Genomic DNA, 22,092 nt, shown 5'->3' on the forward strand with positions numbered 1-22,092 from the left:
CAACAGGGGAACAACCATAAGCTAATGGGAATCGAGCACAATACAAAGTCTGAAAATACAGTACACAATTAAACATATTATAATGGTAATTGTAATTATGAGATTTTATCTCCATAATTCATGAAAATTCCATAGGAAACGACTGACAGTGATTTGCAGATACGAAATGGATGTAATGGAATTATATTGGACAAAACAAATTGGAAAGGAGGAATGTGACCTGGAGCTACATGAAGCATATCTGCCGATTTTACTGCTTTATATCCTCAGCTTTGTCTGGCTTTGCAAAGACAGCACTGAAACTTAAAATATATAATTTAATGTTGACATGCACGGTTAAAAAGAAGAGAACCGCTACTCTTATTTCCTGCAGGGGAAAAAAAAAAAAAGTACAGCTCAAAGGTCCTGATCTAACAGGAAACCAGTTTAATGCCAGGCGTCCAAAAGCCGCCAACTCCAGGTCCAACTGATTCCCTTCACTACTACTTACCACAATTTAATAAGATGAACTACTGTGCCTTCATTCTGTGTACACAAAAGCTTTTGATAACAAATGTTTGAGACAATACTATAAAGTTGATGGCACTGCAGTATCCAAGTTTTCGTCTGTAGCAGCTGGATCAAACTCATCTGTGTGAACATTCAGTCACTGATCAGGTGACTGTGTCTGTGTGGAGGTGTGCACTCACCCATCTGCAGCTCTGTGATGGTTTCCACCAGGGACCAGTCTGGACTGTAACCACAGTGAGATTTATCCAGCAGACTGTCCAGAACCTGAAGAACAGGAGACACAGTCAGGTACTGACCCGAGGACTGACCTCAAAACTACTCCGGCTTCAGATTAGGCTTGGGACTGGCATTAATAAAGACACCATATGTCTATGAGAAAATAAAAAATATATATATAAAATACAAAAAAAAGAAAAATAAATAGCCCCATCAGTAGACCTGGGATTAAAATATTTAAGGTACTTTTTAGATAAATGAGTGTAAGACCTTTGAAGAAAAGCTTTTCATAGATGGGGATGAGGATTATGTCAATATGATGTCTTGGACAAAAAGCTCCATGTCCCCACAAAATGAAAACAGCTATTCCTGACCTCAAACTTTATAAAAACAAACAAACAAACAAAAAAAGAATCAGTGGTGGTTCTACTGGTGCAGGAGCAGAAGGTGTACCTGTCTGACCGTCTGTCTCTCGTCCACCATCATGGTCTTTGAGCTCTCGTCTGACAGATGAACACGGATGACCAGCTGTGAAGAAGAGCAGAGGAGGTCAGCCGTCATGTTCCCGCACATCGAAGGAGCAACGCGTCGCCCAATCGGCTCTCGGAGCTCTGACTGGCGTCCAAGGCTTCATATCGCAAACCAAGAAGAGGGAGCAGCTTTCAACGGGATTCCAGCAAATCTTTGCTTTACTTTGATTGTTTGAGCCGAAAATGTGACCCAGAAAAAGGAGCAAATTGAGCCGAAGGCGGTCCATTTCACCGAGCCCCGTCCTCTTATTCTGCAGCATTACCCTTTACTGAATCACATGCATGAGTGGAAGACTGCAGACTCTGCTGCAGCAAAGGGTTTCAGCAGGAATCCGACTGGAGGATGATTCAGTCAACCTCTGGTTAAGCTAACGCAGCTGAACGGAGGCAATGCTTTGATCCTGATTCCTGATTCGGAGGTTAGAGTTGATCCCAGTTGGACCACAAGTCCAGATCTGGAAAGCTCCCTGAAATGTCCAAAATTTAAAGGGTACATAGTGCCATTTTATAGCACAGTCAAACAACTATCCTGTCCTCCTGGACAGCCATGGCGTCTCTCCTGTCCTTCTTGTCCAAAACTTTGAACCTCACCATGAGTTTAATCACATGGCACCAATTCACAACATGTCATCTCCAGACTCTGGCTTAATGACAGCCTGTCTTATCGATTCTAAAACCAGCTGTGGTTTTAAAATCAAATTTAAAAAAATCACAATTATTAAAGTCTGCTGGAACCTGGAGGATCCTGGGACATCAGGGAGTTCAACATCAGCAGGGCCAAGCCAAACACTTCCTGGACACGGTCAGACGGGACTGGAAATGACTGAGCTTTTTGGCCACAGTGATAATGTTGGGACGAGACAAAGTGAGGCTTCAAACATGAGACTGGAAGTGAATCACACAGCATCCAGTGTGTATCCTGATCCAGTAGCTGAAAACACAAACATTGCATCAAATCTTGTTTTGAGTTATGAGCCTGAAGGAAACCTGGAGAAACTCACTGTCCAACATGATCACTTTCATCTCTGAGCAGAATCGATGCAACAGATGATTTATTCCCAAAACACTAACACACACACACACACACACACACACTGAGGAGCTGGAGTCCCTCTGTGTGTGTATAGTAAATCCTGGTTGTTAATCCAGTCTCTTTGGGATTTTACTTGCAGTGTTCATTATGTTGAGTGGCGTGTGTGTGTGTGTGTAGGTTGACTCCAGTTGTTATGACTGGAGCTTTTAAAAGTGCAGTAACACTAACCTGACCCAGAAACCCACTCCTCCCAACACATGTACACACCAACAGAATATAAATATACACTGTGTGTGTGTGTGTGTGTGTGTGTGTGGAGCTGACTCACCTTCTTCACCTGTGCCTCCTTGATCTTCTCCAAAGCCACCCGGATATTCTCCGCCTTTAACTTGGCAGCCTGCTCCTCCTACACACACACACACACACACACACACACACACACACATCACAGTTGAGAAAATGAAAACAAACTGCTGGAAGACCTGCTCTCCTACCTGGTTCCTCCAACAGGAGCTCATTGTAACAAAATCTCTCGTTTCTACGTCACATCAAATGAAAACCAGGTGAGGTTCGTTGATCGAGTTGCTATTTATCTTTGAGAGCCGGCTGAGTGGCGACGCTTCGTCCTGCAGGGATGTCGGCATGCGCCCAGCCTCCCCAACCCGGTAGAGGGAAATCCTGTAAAGGTTAGTCCCAGAACACGCGTGCACTGGCCAGAAAGACCCAACAGTAAGGAAGCATCCGAAACGCCTGACTACCCGTTCCTCTCCTTCTGCCCCTGTTCACAACCATCATCTTCACCGTCCTCTCCGTGTTCGCACGGGATTGAGATTGGATTAAAACGGCGGCTTCACCGCGATCCTACTGAACGAGGATTATCCGAAGTGACGGCGCGTGGACCTCAGCCGGACAGCAGCACCTCCAGAACCTGCTCTGCTCCTATGGCAACCAAACGATCTGTGATGGAAAACCGCCGGAGTTTGCCGACTCCCGTCCCGTCACATCCTCCCTGGCCAAGAGAGACGGAGGAGGAGACGGGAGGGAAGGAAGGTTGGCCGGGGTGGGAGGGAGGGGAGGGGCTGTTTATCTGGAGCTGCCGTGCCCCTTACTCTTCCTCCTCCCCTCTTCCTCCCCGTCTTCAACTCTTCCAGCTGTCCCTCTCTTTGTCTTCTTACTCTCTCTGTCCAAATCAGCTCAGAGGACAAGCATGTGGCCAGCTGCCTGATGTCACATAAAACACACACCAACACACATCCTTGTACTTCTATAAAATGTCTGGGTTATGCCTAACCATTACCAACCCTAACCTTAACCAAAACTTAACTCACATCACACCTCTAAGCCTGACCAGTAGAACTGCAAAAAAAAAGTGGGCACCAGGAAAACAAATAACGAAAGACTGTGAAACTGGTGCTTTATATGTAGCATATACAAGTACACACCTACACACACACTTAAGAGGATCCATACTGTGAACGAGCGAAAGGGCAGAATGAACTCATGATGAGAAAGATGAGATTATCGGCCAATCTCCTTATCAACGAGAACACACACACACATTAATACTTTGTTTACTTCCCAACAGAAGCCCAAACTGAACAGTATGGATCCTTTTATTAATCAGGTGGCACCAGGTGCACATCAAGCTTCCATAGAAACAAAAATACTCCTACAGTCATGTTCAAAAGGAAACTGCTACTGGAGTCAGTTCTTAATTGTTTCCAATATAGAACGCATCAAAAAAAAAAAATAAAACAAACAAACAAAAAGAAAGGTTGTTAACCCAGCCATAGAAAAACTAACATTATAACTCATAACTGTTGCTCAATATTATTCCGTATCGCATGTTTTCCTAAGATCGTGCAGCTCTACGTTCAACTTCAGAGTCAACATGTTGCTGTGATGGAGAGCTGTTTGAAATAAAATTCGGTTTTGCACATCTCGGTCATTGCTCTTCTGTTTACACAGCCAGCCACGGCTTCCATCTTCTCCAGCTGCATCTCACACATTCAGCTGACCTACATTATGAAGCTAAAATTAGATTCTGTCCAATAAACATTCGGCTGCCTTTGAAGTCGGGAGGAATTTGTCCCTCTTCAGCTGCCGTAGGTTGAAACAGAGTCGGCTGATGTGAATCACTGAATGCTGCAGAAGCATAAGTAGGGCAGCAGTGTGTGTGTGTGTGTGTGAGAGAGAGGACTGTAGTTGCTGCAGAGGCAGTGTTACACTGACACAGAAAGAGTGTGTTAAACGTGGAGATACACACACACACACAGCAGCACCCAGAAGTCTCTCTAATGAGAGCGGATAATTACACCGTCAGCCTAATCACGGCTGCAGGAATTAGACTGGCCCCGAAGCTCATAATCTGCCTGCAATCTCAAGGTCCATTGCAGCCCTCCCCTCCCTTCCCCCTTCTAATCTGGCACCGTAAATTGAAACAAAATGATGGCTTTTTTTCCTCCTCTGCTTTGACTCATGACGATGACATAAACTGCTCTCAGCTTGTGATGCAGAGGAGTCAGAATTGCTGGAAGCAGGAAGCGAAGCGAGACGGCGATCTGCAGCTTGATCCCCAGCAGTAAAAGCTGGATTTAAAGCAAACGGACGACATCAGAGCAAAAGCATTTGTTTGGGTTTGATGAACTGGGCTAAGACTGAGTTCCAGAGCCAGCTATGGACTAGGCTCTGACAGCACAGTGCAGGTATGATTTAGTCATACAATAGGAGCAACAAGCTCTGTTGCTTAGGAACATCCTCTAAGCTACACTGCAAAAACACAAAATCTTACCAAGTATTTTTGTCTAGTTTTTGGAGCAAATATCTTAGTTCAGGTGAAACAAAGCTACTAACCTAAAAGTAACTTTTCAGAAGGTTATGGGAGCATGCATTACATCAATAATTTCTTAATATTGATGAAAAGGACTAGTTCCACTGGCAGATTATTTCACTTATAACGTGGGGAAAAATATCTTGAGATATTTGCTCCAAAAACTAGACAAAAATACTTGGTAAGATTTTGTGATCAGGCTAACTGAGGCACATTTATTTTTATCAAAAAGGAAAAACTGCCAGATGCTCTCCGCGTGTGTGTGAATCTGTATGTAATGCTTTTGGGAATCACCACCGTTTTCTCCAAAGAGGATTATCCTCACACGTTTCACACATTTCTGTGACGTCCAACCATTCTGCCTCCTCTGTTGACCATCCAATCACATCGCAAACAATTTTGATCCAATCAGAACACACCCTGCTGGCTTACTTCCATGCCGAAAGAAACCTTTGCCCCATGGCTGTTAAGAAGCCAACAGCTTCACCTTCAGAGCAGCTGAGGGATCACGGTCGCTTTTGGAGCTCCGCATGGGGATTCACTTAGATTAATCTGAACTTAATCTGGCATCACAAGTGCTCTGAATGCATTAGAAAAATTAAGGCAGAAAGTTGCTAGTTGCTGATAGGAGAGTCTGGTAACTGCCAGCAAACGGAGAACAACAACAAGCATCACAATAAGCAGCAGCTAGTCCCATTACCTCCACTGATCTGCATTATCTTCAACTTTACCTGCTAAGCTTCACTACTGCCACTGGCTCAGATCCAGGTACTGATGAGGTCACTGCAGCGTATGACCAGAGCACAGAAGCAACGATAAACCAAGTCTGAGGTCAAACATGCCATCCCTAATTACTGATGAAGTGATTAGGAACTTTGCATTGAGAGTCCATTAAAAATGCCAACTTTGCATTAAATTCATAATTTACAAAATTATGCAAAGTTGGCACTTTTAATGGACTTTTAATGCAACTTTGAGAGCAACTTTGCATTAAAAGTGTCATTATTTACCGAATGACACTTCATGACCACTGTCATAAACATTCATAAAGACTCCTTCATGTTCATGACAGATGTTCTGTCATCTTTATGACAGTGTCATGTCAGTCTTATGCACACCCCTTCAAATAAAGTGTTACCGATTTTTATCTAGGGAACATTTGCTGAGATCTGCGGAATACAGAAGCAGCTTAAATGGTAACAGGATTGCACTTATTGTCCACAAGACCTCTCAAGCAGCAAGCACACACACACATGCACCCATTATATTATAGGACTTTACACTTCATAAGATCCTAGCCTTAGCCAAAACTTATTGAACGCCATACTTCCAAACCTAAGCAGTAGAGTGGAGTAGAACCGAAGAAAGTGAGGACCAGAAAGATGATGAACACAAATAACCTTCATTTGTGGTTCTCTAGGTTCTCTATCTGTACTATATACAAGTATACACACACACACACACACACACACACACACACACACACACACACACAATACGGTGTGTGTGTAAGTCCATTCTAAGATTTAGCATTTAATCACATTATTTTGTGATAAAAAAAAATAAAAAAAAACTCCAAAAAACTATTACTTCATTTTTAGGTGTATGTATGTATGGCATTGCCTGCATAGCACAGCAGTAATATCACCAAACATAAATATAGTTTTTTTAAATGGGCATCGTCATAACGCTGTTTACCTTAAAAAGTGATATATATATATATATATATATATACACACACACACACCACTAAACTGCAAACAGTAACCGCATTTTATCAGACTTTCAAATGTACTGATATTTATCGATGTTCTTGTGGAACCATGGAGGAAAAAAAATGGCAACACCAACATTTCTGGTCATACTATCAGTTTTCGGTTTTATTTACCATCAATATAACTGAAACTCATAACAATGATGACTAAAAACTCTTATCACGATGAGAAATTTTTATGATAAATGATAAATGCACAATCCTAACTTCCATTCATTTCTGCAGCCTTGCTCAGACTCTACACACCTGAACTTAATTCACAGCTTAACCCTGAACCTGACCCTTAACCACTAACCCTTGACCCCTAATCCCTAACTCTTGACCCCCAAGCCAAAAACAACACTTCTACTTGAGGAGCAGTGGATCTCCGCAACATATAGTTTGTGTTAGGAAAATCAAATACAGGGCCACACACACAGACTTTAAGGGCTTTCAGTGTTTAAACTTACCTGCTGTTGGTTCATGTTTCAGTTTCCAACAATCATTGATACAAATTAATGACAAACCATAAGAAGTGTGATCACAAAGGGAGTGTCCATCACTGAACCCTTCTGTCTGCCTCTATTGAGCTTCATAGTTTTTTAAATTTTGAATACACTAAAAAAAAAAAGACAGTTTATTTTCAATGTCCAATATCAATAACACAAAACTTCTCCTGTTTTCGGCCAGGTAGGATTATTAAAATGATTTATATCATCTAAATACCAGAATCACTATGGAACATTTCAGAGAATGTTTTTACCACTTTCTTCAAAGTCTAAACTTTACAAACGTGAGGATCATCAGTTCGCCTCTCTACTATTTTAAAGGCCGGCTGATGATGTCACGGCTTTGTGATCTTCTGATAGGTTAATTGTCACATTCAGTCAATGTGACTGTGACTGAATTGCTGTCAGAGTTCAAGACAAAAGTGAGTTATGTGTCCCTGAGATGAATGTGTTTCCCTCAAGTCAACCCTAATCAAAAGCAAAAAAAAAAAAAAAACCTAAAAGTCCTGTACTGACATGGGCTGAAAGGCCACTCAGAGAGGAAGAAGGCATCATTTAAAATGCCACAAAAAAGAGATAATTTAGGAATGCACACAGGGAGACATGTCATGTGATCCAATGACATAATAGCCATAGTTACTTTAGGACGAAAAAGCCTGAAAACGCCGTCTCAACTGTGAAGCACGAGAGTGGCAGCATCATGTTGTGGGAGACACTGGTGGTCTTCACAAAGCAGCAGGAAAAGGCATCAGGTTTAAATACATCTGAAGCCGTTAAACAGGTGGTTGAAGTTTGGCCCACCAACTTCAAAATGAACGTTCTGGAGTGGCCATCACAAAGTCCTGATCCGAGTCCCACAGAAAAGGTGTGGTCAGAGGTGAAGAGGGCCGAGTTGGACCAGTCGGACCCGGTGCCACCCGGTTTGTCAGGAGAAGCGGGCCACGACTCGGAAAACTGTTATGAGATCCTCATGGAAGAAAACCCAGAATGGCCCACCTAAGTCATGCAGTTCAATTATAGAATGGGGGGAAAAAAAAGTCACAAGAAAATTCATTTTTATCTTTGATGTAGAACTACTTATTATACTTTAGACAAGTGATAACACAAAACTTGGCTGACACACCAAACAGTCCCATGTTAAATATGATTGATTTCTATGATTAAACTGCAGACAATAACTGCATTTAATCAGATTTTGTCATTAAACAAATAATGGAGAAAATAGTAAAAACTAACAATCCCCACAATAGTTTTTTTTTTAAATATCATTAATTTGAATTTATTGTAACACATAAATTCGAATTCTTATCATAATGAGAAACGTATTATGATAAATGCTCAGCTTTAATCGTTACAGACCTCAAACTGGAGAAGTTTGGTCAAACTTAATGTCACACAATGACAACAAAACGTTTGCTGCACAGCAGGCATCTGCTGCTAACTGTGGATAAAACCAACACGCTGATTATGATTGCTAGCTAGCCGTCGATTAATCTGTACAACTCCTGCGTGATCACACCTCTCACACACTCTGCAGCTCTGTGAGCCGTCGGAGCATTAAAACACTCTGAACATGCACGTCCCTTTTTAACTCGGGCCGACCCGCTCCCATCAAACCCTCATGCTTCATGGAGACGAGCTAAACGGCCTATTTCAATCGAAGCAATCCATCAGCACAGCACACACACACACACCCTGTGCTTAAAGGAGACCTACACACATTTGCATTATGTGGGTTTAACCAAAGTATCACACAGACACACATAATGTGGACGTCTATGACAGACGGACAGGTCCGAGCACAGACACACAGCACACTGGACCAGGCTGGGGGGCAAGAGGGGTGTTGACATGCTCTTCACGCATCATGCAGGAATCAAATAGGAGGAAAAGTTGGGAGGCTGGCATGCGAGAGGAGAGGAGCGTGGTTCAGAAGTGAATGAAGGGAGTCACCTTGGTCAGCAGGTGGGGGGGCTTTCCAGCAATGTTTCTCAGAATCAGAGAGGTTTCCCTGTCCAGATAGGAGTGCTTTAAAGAGACACAGAGAGTTCCTGTGAATGAACGGGGCCACCTGATTGGCTGGGTGAGGCGCTTTGGAGCAGAAAGCTGTGTGGTGAAGCAGAGGTCAGCGGCACCGATGGAGTGCTCAGAGAACTGAAACCAGTGAGGAAGAGAATACAGGGCTGGTTCGCCTGCAGGATGGAACAGAAACGTTAGGTCGGACAGAATCAGAGAACCCACGGGCAGAACCCGGTCGGCGTTTCACACTTCCTGTCTCTGAGGGACCCTCCTGTGGAACACGCCCCATTTATTAGTCAGGAAAATCACGAGCTAATGGGACACCAACCATCTGACAACCCTCATCGGTGAGCCTGAGGCTGTGGAGGCAGTTACCCAGGGCGGCATTAGTAAGGGAGGGCGCAAAAAAAACAAAACAAAAAAAAACGCAGATCAACATGCAACTTATCTGTCAGTTGGATCTTAAATTAGTTTCACATTGATTTAAAGCTGCAGTATGCAACTGTATTAAATATTTTTTAGCATATTTTTAAAATTATTATGCAATAATACAAGACAGGTAATCTATGAAAAAATTGAGCTCTTCTGCCTTCTCCCAGTAACACCCGCAGAAATACACCATTCAGCCAGAAACAGCCAATCAGAGCCAGGAGGAGGGGCTTAGCGCTGACAATCAGTCTCACCTTCTCCCCTTTGCCCTCTGCTACACAGCCAGTTGGCCAATGGTGATGGAGGATAAACAGTTTTCTTGTAACAGTAAGTTGTTCTCTGCCACTAACACATCAAGCAGCGTACATGAGGTGAAACAGCTGGTTAAGTTAATGTCCACTTATATAAGCTGACTACATTTGTCTTTTAACCATCTGAGATTTATGTTTAGTTTTCAGACACTCGCTCTTATCTTTTTTTTTTTAAGCTTCTGCTTTGGCTTAAATCACTAGAAACCATTTAACAGAAGGCATGAGATTTCTTTTGATGCACACAGATTAAAAATCATATTCAGGTCAAACACAGATCCTCACACTGATGTCACAGTCAGATTTTCCCTCCAGGAAAAATGTGACTGCCCCAATTTACTGAACTCTAAACTGTAAGCTATTTTTTTAGGAAAAAAACAAAACAAAACACCCTTTTATTAAGTATTACATAATTTTTTTCTAAAAATTTATAAAATGGGATGTTCATGCTTGTTCTATGTCCTATCAGAGGAAAGGGGCCTGAATGCAAACATATACTACAGTTCTCAGATATTCCTTGCAAAAAAAATAAATAAATAAAATTGAATCTTTCACTCTGGACTTGTGCAATGTTTTGTCTGGTGTATCATATAGAATCCCAATAAAATAGTGAAAGCTTTTCGCTTTATTTGTCGCTGAGAAGCAGGAAGTGACGGCAGGGAGCATCGCCCTGATTAGAGGCCTCATCTCCTGACTGGAGACGGATTTCTCCGGGGATATTCCCAGAAGCCTCTCTGGGATCCAGCGCGTCCCAAACTCCGGTTATTTTCTGCTGGCCTTAATAGGAAATCAGAGCGAGAGCGCCGAGGACGGAGCAGTTCCTAATGAGATGGGAACGTCGCTCCGGCAGGACAACATTCCTGTTCATGATCCTCTTTCTTTGCTTCGTCCACATCCCCTTCTCTCCCTCTATTTTTTCCCGTGTTTCCTTCCTGTGTTCATTTTCCCCATCTCTTGGACTCACTGTCCCAGCTGAGTCGTCTGCCCCGCCCACCATGTTCTCCCGCTCCGGTTGTGCAGCTGAAGCCGCGGTCCGGCTGAACTCCATGACCGGAGGCTCTAAGCTGCTTTCCGTCTCACTGAACCCAGATGATGCTCAGCAGCAGACAGCCTCCTCAACCAAACAGCAACTGAATGTTTCCCTTTGAATTAATGAAGACTGCTTAGTGAATTTAGAAAAAAAACTGCTCATCTAAGCTGGTTTTAGCTTTGTGTTGACTAAATATCTCCTTTTAAGCTGGTTAGAATTAGACCGACTTTCTTTTTCATGTAAGGAAATGTTTCATTTTCTGTTGAATGTAAAGACGTTTTCCAGCCTCACATGCAACAGGGAAACCAAAAGCTAAGAAGATAAAGAAAAAAAACTTTATTTTGTTCCAGTTATTCCAGCGGACTAGTCAACCATTTCCTCCTTCCAGCTGACTGGATCACTTCAGTTCAGAACGTTTTACTTAGATTTGCTGCTAGTGAGAATTTGTCACAATTCCAACATTTTTCCACAAACAAAAAAACCTGAAAGGTGCAGATTTGACTGAAAGAAGAAAAACTGAATGTCAATTATCAAGTCTTGACACTGAATCTTCATTAAATTTAGGCTGTGACTTTGACTAGGCCATTGTAGCACATGTACATGGTTGGATTAGAAGCAGATTATGATCTCACACCTCTGGCCTTTTATGTTGAACTATGTTACCGGTTTACCTGCTGCTGCTGTTTGCTTTTAATCTAGTTTCACTTTTGCAGCTCTTCTTCTACTAAAGCTCTGATGACTGAGTGGATTCCCAACAGCACAGAGCTGAGAGAAAATTAAGAGCAAATATTAAACTAAACAGTAACACTGCATTTGAATGGGTGCACATAAGACTGAGCTGACACTGTCATAAACATGACATAACAATTGTTATGAACATGAAGGAGATTTCATGAATGTTTATGACTGATGTCATGAAGTGTCATTTGGTAAATAATGACACTTTTAATACAAAGTTGCATTAAAAGTCAATCAATAGTGTCACTTCAAATAAAGTGTTACCAACTAGATAAATCTAGCATAAAGTGTCGTCCTTCAGGTGTGTGTGTGTGTCTGTGTGTGTGTGTGTGTGTGTGTGTGTGGCAGAGCGCTCCAGCTGTTCACAGCTGTGTAATCCTTCCACTGTGGCGCTGCCAGCTCCTCATGGGAATCAGGAAAATGAACTCAGACCTTTAGGACCAAATGCATCCTTCATCTTTTATTTTTATTTTCGCATTCGACGTTTTAATCTTTTAATCAGTATGACCCAGAATCAGAAATGTAAAGCTTTTTTTTTTTTTTTGCCATTTATGAAACAATAAATATTTTCATTTTCATATTGATTTTTGTTCATAACGCCCCTCCCACCCGCCTCGATGAGCTCGACTTATCATCAGAGACCAGGTTTAGTGAATGTGACAGCGATGCCGTCATTGTTTGGGCAGCAGGTGTCCGTGCCTCCATCCTGTGAGTCATCCAGGCTAATGTGGCGAGCCAATCATTTTTATGAACGCTATTATTGAACCTAATCTGCTCCTAATCAGCTTGAAGTAATCCCAGTTTGCAGACAGGTGTCACAGCGAGTCCAGCTAGGTAAAGCGAGTGACGATGTGTGGTAGGAATCCGGACTGAAACGGAGCTGTCACTGCCTCTGGTCGGCTGCAGCTACATCGGGACCAGGAGATCTCAGGCCCAGATTTGGACCAAACAGCAGGAGCTCCTGCAGTTTGTGTCGGTCCGTACCTCTGTGTTGGGATGCGCCTGACCCGATCCCTCTGAGGGCTGCGGGCCGTCGGACTCGGAGCGGAGGACGCTGTCCAGCGAATCCATGGAGGACGCAGAGTTGACAGAGATGCCGGACGCCGAGGTGACGGAGGAGCGGGAGGAGTGGACGAACGACCGCACCTGAGGAGGACGAAACCAGGGAGGGGAGGAGGAGCAGCATTGCTGTTAGATCTGCTGCTGGTTTTCCATGAGACTGACTTCCTGCTATTGATCAGCTGATTGACCCACAGCTGAGCCGGCCGGAGGGGTTACGTACCTCGTGCTCGCTGACCGTTCCCACTGACCCGGTGCGTCGGTGCTGGCGCTGAGAAGACCCTGGCCGTCGCACCGAGGCTGACGTGTAGGAGGAGGCGGAGCTAAGAGAGTGGGAGGAGGTCTGCCGTGCAGCTTCATCCATGCTGAGAGACGCCTGACGGAGAGACAGAGAGGAAAATACGATGTCTGGACAAACATGAAACAAGATTCAGTTTATAATAAATATAAAACAGATTTATGTTTTATGGACATCGTGAGTGACAGCTGGCAGCTTTTGGGGATCATTCATAACAAACGTGCTTCAGTGTGGAACAGAAACGCTGTCAGGTCAGAGTTACTATGGCGACGGGTCCGAACCTTCTCTAGCTGAGCCGTGATGTCGTCCAGACTGAAGTTGGAGGCCAGCGGCGGCCGGCCCTGCTGCCCGCTCGGTGATCTGATGGTGCCGGCTGGAGACGCCCTGGTGCTGCTGCTGCTGCTGCTCGCCCCGCTGCTGCCGCCCCCACCCGACACGCTGTTCCCAACGCCGCCGCTGCCCCCTGCTGACTGCTGTCTGCTGCTGCGCCCAGCAGGAGGCTTCTGCCGCACCTGCACGCAACACCAGAGCACACAGTAGACGCAAGCTAGCGGAATGCTCGATGGATCAATGAGTCTATAAATCTATAAATCAATGCGATGGCCACCTTGGTGTCTGTGAGTCCCAGCCGGGCCATGCTGCTGCTGCTGCTGCTGGACTTGGTGTTGATGGTGCTGAGCTCTTGCTCAATGGAGGACAGGTCGGCCATGAGGGCATTCAGGTCAACGTTCTCCCCCTGATTCAGGGCCTCTGCACACAAACACCATGATGTGGACGGGAGGTTGCAGGGGGAGTGAGGCAGCATTGGTCAAGGGCGTAGATTGCAGAGGTCAGGGGGAACTAGGGAGGAATGGAGCACCAACTCACCGTTGATGTTGTAGATGGAGAATCTGTAGGAGAAGTTTGCCATGTTGGTCTCCTGCCTGAGGGGGGCTTTCTGCTGGGGGGGGCATTCTGGACGGCCATCATCCAAGCTCTGAACACACACACACACACACACACGCACAGAGGAGTGTATGTCTACATGCCATATACATGTAGACATACACCATCACCGTAGCGATCCAGCTCCGTACTTGTGTGAGCTTGTCCAGCTCTCCCAGCCAGGCTCCAAACATTTTATCCAGGTCCTGGTCCTCCTTATCGCTGTCCTCCTCTTCCTCATCCTCCTCCCCCCTCACCTCCACCTCCTCGTCTGATAGCTGATCCATCTGAGGAAGAGGAGAAGAGTAAACGAAGGCTATATTAGAGACCATGTTTCATCTCCATCTAGTGGTCAGTAACAGGTACTGCAAATAAGTTAAACGGGGACTTTGAACTTTGGGGAAGAAGAGGTTTTGTTACTGAGGCGTAACTGAAGCAGCGTTTATATTTGACTTAGAAATCCCAGCTGGATCCAATGTTTCATTTTTCCTTTGGAGAAACTTCCAGTTGGGCACAGCAGGTAACTTTACATGCAGTAAACTCTTGACAAAATCAGAAAGCGCTGATCAAACTGGTGGCAAAACACTATTCTGAGAAATATCCGTCTCTGAGGCTGGCAATATCAACCAAAATTTAACCACCAATGTTATGTTACAGGCAAGAAGACATTTCTGATGACAAGGAACACTGTCATCAGAAATGCATTATAAAAAGACAATCAAAAATGTAATAACTGCTAAAGTTTTGAATCATTAAATTCCTTTGATTTGGACTTTGAAAAGACAAAAAAAATCTGCCTCTCTAATTCCAACTCAACTTTAAATGCAATACCACGGCTTCATACGAATGATTAGGATTTGGGTGAGTGAAACAATGTGAAATGGTTTGAAGGTTATTGTAAAACTATAATCTCATGCGATGGAAGCCTACTCTTCTTGATTACAGACGCAATTTACAAGGTCGCCGATCAGGAATGAATAACCAGCAGGCCATCTGTTGTCCCATCAACTGAAAACACAACCTGTTACAGGTGGCTGCTTCAGTCCTTGGTGTGAGTCGACAGAGTCACTGTACATCTGCAGTTTCTTCATCTGGTGTTGAAGGAAGTTGAAATCAGTCCAGTTTTATCCCACTAAAGCATAACAAAGTTGATCAGTGAAACTACATCATCAGTACCGGTTCTGTATAGGTGGTGAGCTGTGAAGACTTCGGACTGAAGTTAAACTGCTGCCATAGTTCTTTATTTTGTCGACTCCCCGACTTTATCTCACAATGTGAACAGGAGTCAGATCTTTGAAACTTCTCAACCACTTGGACCAGGCGGAGTTCCTGAGTCTAAAAATAGTCTTCAAAACATGATTCATAACAAAGAGTCATAAAAGCCAGAACAGATTTAAAGGAACAGTTCAGATTAATGCGTTTATGTATCCACCCTGTGAAAAACTCAACACACACCCAGGGGGGAGAGACACTGTTCCTTTGACTGATGATAGCAATAACCATCTTCTTCCTTCCTTCCTTCAACACACACACACACACACACAGACACACACACACACAAATATAAACAGAGTCCCACTTCAATTTTCATGTAAAAATTTCATACTTCTCTAAACTCAACTTTCCAAATTTCTTAATCCTCTAGCTTAATTTGAAAATATACTAACATATCCTATGAATGAAGAAGGAGGGAATAAAGGAGAGAAGGAAGGAAACAAAATGAAGGAAGGATGCATGTAAAAATGTACGGAAAGAAACAAGGGACACAAGCAACTAAAGACAGAAATAAGAAAGCAAAGAAAGAAGGAAGGAATAAAGGATAACTTTTAGTTGATGCCCATTTTTCCTATTTTCCCCAAGCTTATCCAGAGCTGGAAAAACTGAAATCACATCCCAGACTGAATAAGAAGCCTCTTCAGATCAGAGGCAAAGACACATGGCACATGTTAAATTCTTCACAACTCACAGCAGATCAGTTCAATCTATAAAAAATAAAAGCTGTAAAGTAATGTAACGAGACAAAAAGCTGCCTCGACATGCGTCAGTGTTAAAAAGATTTTATCTTGTAAAAGAGATAAAAGACTTCCTTGGGAAAAATGAAAAGCGTTTTTGAGTCATACCCTCAACTACAAAACAATTTAAACCAGGCTGTAAGGAAAGGCCCACGTTACTGTTGAAAACAGTTCCCATTGGTTCCAGCAGAGGGCACTCTAATTTGACATTGAATAGAAACTAGTGTGTCTTTTGCTAGCATAAAAAGCTATTTGTGCTATGCTGGTTACAAGCATGGAAAACCATGATTATGAACATCCAGAGGAGACAAATCCACAGTGTTACTGTATTAAAACAGAACAAACTAATGTACAACAATCTAACTGCTTTTATTTAAGCAGAAAAACAAGTGCTGCCCAAAACATCTCATATTGATGCATTACCTAGAATTAAAGAAAATTTGAAAAAATAAAAATAAAAAAAAACACTAATTGATACAGCTAAACATTGTTGCCACAGTTTAGAAGCTGATTCAGGTACTTCCTGGACTCCAGACATTGTTAACTTTAAGCTGGTTTCTGTTAGAGACAATGTATTCTAAAAAAAAAAAGTTTTTTTTGATGCACAAAAGAATAAAAGAGTGACAAATTATATTAACCAGCAGATAAATATGAATAAAAAAAATATATATTTGAGCCTGCTCAATGTTAGATTAGTTAACTGGGTCAGCTGTCCATTACTAGCCAGCAGGACTCTGACAGAGTTGTCACAAGATCATAACAATATGAAAGAAGGTAAAAGCGCATGTACACAATGAGGCGGGTTGAGCGGGGATCGAACCAGCGAACTGCCGAACTCCGACCGCCGTCTCCACCATCACCTCTGCTCTTCTGTAGAGAAGAGCGTTTGGATGGAGTCGGAGCTAAGAGTGGTGGGATCGGGATGTGGGGCGCTTCACTGACACAGACCTCTTTCCTACATTTATAATTGGGATTTTCAGCCATTGTTTACGTCCTGATTTACTGCGTCTGGCTTCCTCCGGTGCAGTAATGATGCAAGTCCCACATCAATGATGTAAAAGTCAGACGAAATTCAACATGACGGTTCAGACCGCAGACACTTTGAAAACAATCGGATAGGTATCCGATTCAGTGAAATATACGAAAGTGGCACAAATCACTTTTTTTTTTTTGGGGTGTGAAAAAAATCTTCACTGATAAGCTAACATAGCTCATCAGCTCTATTGGCCTTTTCTGCCTCCTTCCTGCAGGCGACCCCTGATGACAAAGTGTGCTGTTCCTGGGTAGCTGCTCAGCCGTACCCACCTGTAGCCCCCCTGAGGATTTACAGCCAGCATACACACACACACACACAAACAAGATTAGAGAGCAGAATGGAACACACCCTTATGCAAACATACGGGAAAAACACAACATACACACAAACGGTTAGGAGCAGCGCTAGAATTAGATCCCTGTGGTTCGCGAGGTCTGTTTTTATGCTGGAGGACAGGCTCACTGTGTGTGTGTGTGTGCATGTGCGAGTGGTTTGGGGATGGCTGAGAGAGAGTGCAGGAGCTTTGCAACATTCGGCAGCTTCCAGCTGCTGCAGTTTGGACGCAGACCAACTAATGAAGTTTTTCTTTCCAAGCCCAGCACGGCAGAGCGTTCCAGCGTTCCAAACGTCAACCTCGGAAGCCATTTCTTGTGCAACACTTTGAAAATGTCCCTCGCATTAAGTCGGGACTCAACAACAACATGAAGATTCTTTGAAGATTTGGTAACTTTTGGAAACAATGTTTTCAGAAGACAGAACAAGTCATCTTCTGAAGTCTGGTTTCTAAATGTTGAGTCCGTTTCCCTGCTTCAGAACTTTTCATCCAGCGATTGTTCGGCCCGATGTCGGTGGATCCGTGATCTCTTTTCAACGTGATGGAAACAGAGCAGCTCCCCCGTCTGCAGCTTCTCCCCAGCATCAGCCTGTCAGACGCTGCTCTCAACGCAGCAGAGCTGAGACAGCAGGTCAGAGTGATGGACTCTAAGTGCTGTGTGTGTGTGTGTGTGTGTGTGTGTCCAAAGTAAACAGTAATTACTTTGCTCCTGCAGCCACACTCCTTGTGTCTGTCAGACTGAAACCGTGCAATCATCCTCCTCTCCTGCATTCCTCCTCCCACCTCTGCATCGTTTCTCTAACATAATTACCCTTCTTCACTGTTTTCTCTTCCTCCTTTCCGTATTTCCCGCCCCTCATCAGTTCCTTCGTCTCTCCAGCATTTTAATCCATGGGAGCGACGATGAATCACAGTTTCGTCACAGCAGAAGTTTGATTTCCTGCAGCCGTAACACAAACACCTTCAGAGTCACTAGGGCTGCACCGACTGCAGTTTTCTGGCCGACAATTGATCTTTAGAAAGGCTGACCTGCCGACTCCGATTTAGGCCAGCACTGATTATTTTTTTTTATTAAATGTTGCAAAATATAGCTGAGTTGGCAACAGCGAGGTGCAGACATGTAGACATGACCTGGTGGGGTCGGTCAGTAGAACCTCTCCCCAGCAGGAGGACAGTGGCTGATTATTAGCACCCCTCATCGACTGACTGTGTTCATGCATACCCATTTCAGCATTATACCATATTATAAACACAGCCTTCTGTAGATTTTACTTGTTTTTTTAATAGACCAAAACTAAGTAGAGCTTAATTGTGAAGTGGAATTAAAACCCAGGTGTGTCTCAAATCAGTCCTAGAGGCCCAGTGCCCTGCATGTTTTGGTTCTGCTCCTGGTTCAACACACCTGAATCAAATGATGAAGGTTAGAGAAGGCCTCTGCAGATGAAAAGAACTGAAACATGCAGGATGCCGACCCTGGTGGACCAACTCTGGACGCCCCTGGCTGAACCCTGTCTGCACAGTGAGAGTCCAACTGGAGACGGAGCCCTTCTCCTGATTACACCAGACCGTAAAACAGCGTTCTGACCCACAGAGACCCGCTCAGTGGAAACGAGGCATCAGTCGATGAGCAGGAGATCTGATCGCATAGACAGCAGAAACCGTGACGCGACACGTCCTCCACAATCACACATTTCCAGAAACATGGAAGTGTAGTGAAGCCACATTCTGCCGAGTCCAAAAGCACAACAAACGAAGGCGAGGGACCGGAATCCACCTGCACACGCTCATCCTGTCCCTAATGCCAGCTCGTCTAATGAATGTTATTCTGTCTCAGCTTTTTCACATCCACACGGTGGAAGTGTCTCTAATTTCCTGCTGAGTTGTGGATCTGTTTGCTCCTCTTCAGTTCTCCAGAGGAATGTGCTGCTGCTGCTGCTGCATGATGTGTGAGGTGCAGCCGTCATTCAGAGAGAGGCAGGCGAAGGGAAGAGAGGAGGAGAGGAGGGAGAGTGGAACATACTCCAGTCTGTGCTCCTCTCGGAGGAGGAGAAATGAAGACGTGCAGAGAAAAACACAGACGGGACAGACGGGGACACGAGGAACAGACATGTGGATGAGAAAGAACAGAACACACACACACTGTTAGAAGTTCACACACACACAGCTCTGAAAGGAAAGCTGGAACCATGTCACCTCGTTCTGGCCTCCAACATCTGCTGCTCGTGTGCCTTTGAGCAACTTCCTCGTGAGTACTGGGCAGCTCCCAGTAACCCACACAGCCTCAACTGGTCTGTGGCCACAGCGTAGCAACAACAGAGAAGGCTTTAAAGTCCCCTCGAGTGGCACCGAATGTGGCCCGTTCCCACGGCTCTATATCAGGACACACACACACAAATGCGCACGCACACACACACACACACACCACGGTCGAGTATTTTTAAGCCCAAATGTTGGGCTTTTTTTGCAAAGCAGAGCTATAAATCAAACCCAAGGAAGAAAGGAGCGTGGAGTGATTTAGGTTGCGAGTTGAGATGCTTCCCTTTGATTCTCACACACACCCTGCATCGTGGCCATTTTCTGAAAGCATGACAGGCTTTTTAGTCCGTGCCTTTCAATCCTGTCTCAATTACGCTGAAGCTGGAAGCGGCTGCTCTGTTTTATCTGCAGACACGCAGATTCAACTATTGACGTTATGATTTGAATAGTCTGACTTCCTGTTGGTTCTGATTTTAGACCAAGATGGAAGTTAGATAATTGTATAAAAAGGCCAGAAATGATGTCATACCCAGTGTGTGCATGCTCCAGTTGTTCCCAGAAAAGTCTTGTGATCAGTGAGCACGCTAGCTGCTGTTAGCAACACAGGCTAATGTAATGTACTATAGCAGCTTGTACAGAGCCTTCTATAGTCATTCATAACTTGAAGCGTTTCCCACTTCGTGCCACATCACAACCAGAATGTAGTTTATTGGGATTTTACGTCAGACTAAACCTGACGGTCAGTCTAAGGACACCACTACTCCAGTAAATCTAAATAAATCTAAATGTCTGTTGGGGGAACATTAACCAACAAACGGCTTCACAAAGACCAAAGAACGCAGCGAACTCGTCAGGGAGAACATTTAAAGCAGAGTTATGATCCAAAATTATACCACAGCTTTGAACAGAATCTGCAATCCGTCATCTGAAAACATCATTATCCCCCCACCATAATGTAGCCTTACATATAGGGGGGAGGGAGGGGGGGAATAAAACCTGGTCAGCGTCTGGACGTTTGTACGGTTTTAATTCTGCTCCACAGAAATGCTACTTGACATGCAGTCAGTTCAGCCTGTAGATGTTGGCTTCTGCGGTAGTGCTGCTAAGACGGCTTCCACTGTGTGCACTGAAGCCGAGGAAGGTATATTTGGTGTTTGGACAATTAAAGTAGGCAGGTATAAGTGTTTTCTCATGCTAGTAGAACCCCAGCCCGTTCCGCAGACACTTTATGACCCTCCATGTTGCTGCTGACACTACAAAAACAGTCTAGTAACCAGTCTGCATGGTGTTCAATGATTTCCCCTGCTGAACCAGACTCTGTAAACGCTCCACACATGGTGCCTGTGCTGTGTTGTGGTGTTGCGACAGGTTTGTAATTAGCAAAAGGATTCATGCTGTGACACCCAGACGCTAGGTGCTCTGTGGTGTGTGTGTGTGTGTGTGTGTGTGTTGTGGCCTGCCAGGTCCCACAGTGAATCCGTAGTAAAAACCGTTTCATGCACACTGTTCTCCTCTGCTCTGCAGGAAGCAGCTTTTGTAGTCTTTGTTAATTTTCCCCAGCAGAGAAATGTGAACGTTGGAGATGACAGAGCATGGCTTTAATTAAGAGCGGAGATGATTTCCTGACACACAGCTTCAATCTGGCCCTACTGTTGTAACGATGCAGCAGTGAAGACTGTCAAAGTCACAGAAAAACTATTTGGATTACAATATAATATATCTCAATAACTGAAAAATGATGACTGCTGTGCTTTTATTTTTTTTTACATTTCTGTCAGTATAAAGGTGGGGCTTTCTTTCAGACAGACTGAATATTATTACTCTTCTCCTCTAAAATAAAACTGGATAATAAAAGAAAACCCATATCGGAGATTTTTCTGTCTGAAAATGCTAAGTCATATATCTTTAGCAATATATTATTTGTATATTTATTGTAGATATTTTTTAACCTGCACCAGTAACACTTGAATATGTGTTTATGTACCAAAGGCACATAAACAGTATTTCTGTTTTGGTTGTGTACGTCGGTAACCAAGCAAAGACATTTTATTGCCAAATTGACTGATGTGTGTTTGTGCAAGGGCGATAAAGTAAGTCTACGTCTTGTTGCTTTGGTCACCGACATTCATATAATCCGAGTGGTATTACAAAAGTGTCTAATGTAAACCCAACATCATGTCTTCTTGTCTTATGCGTAACTAAACACTTGGAGATTTTATGTTAAAACCCTCCGAGCTGAAGCTGCGTTACACAAATGTTTGCGTTTTA

At 43.8% G+C, this 22,092-nt stretch overlaps 1 protein-coding gene across 3 annotated transcripts in view; it reads right to left on the bottom strand.

Moving 5' to 3' along the window:
- The window catches only part of raph1a (Ras association (RalGDS/AF-6) and pleckstrin homology domains 1a), an 81,740-nt gene that overhangs the window by 7,956 nt on the left and 51,692 nt on the right, over positions 1-22,092 (bottom strand). For 2 of the 3 annotated variants that reach the window (XM_015061006.1, XM_015061007.1), the window contains exons 3-12: positions 14,339-14,473; positions 14,130-14,238; positions 13,870-14,012; positions 13,544-13,774; positions 13,188-13,340; positions 12,890-13,051; positions 9,335-9,409; positions 2,618-2,695; positions 1,180-1,254; positions 690-774 (exon numbers count right to left, since the gene is read on the bottom strand). In XM_015061006.1, the coding sequence (XP_014916492.1) occupies positions 690-774; positions 1,180-1,254; positions 2,618-2,695; positions 9,335-9,409; positions 12,890-13,051; positions 13,188-13,340; positions 13,544-13,774; positions 13,870-14,012; positions 14,130-14,238; positions 14,339-14,473 (1,246 nt within the window). The remainder of the gene's footprint in view (positions 1-689; positions 775-1,179; positions 1,255-2,617; positions 2,696-9,334; positions 9,410-12,889; positions 13,052-13,187; positions 13,341-13,543; positions 13,775-13,869; positions 14,013-14,129; positions 14,239-14,338; positions 14,474-22,092) is intronic. The other variant, XM_015061008.1, reaches the window with a different exon arrangement.

Source organism: Poecilia latipinna, unplaced genomic scaffold, assembly GCF_001443285.1.
Source record: "Poecilia latipinna isolate Pla-1442-1.1 unplaced genomic scaffold, P_latipinna-1.0 Scaffold1766, whole genome shotgun sequence".
NCBI lineage: Eukaryota > Metazoa > Chordata > Actinopteri > Cyprinodontiformes > Poeciliidae > Poecilia > Poecilia latipinna.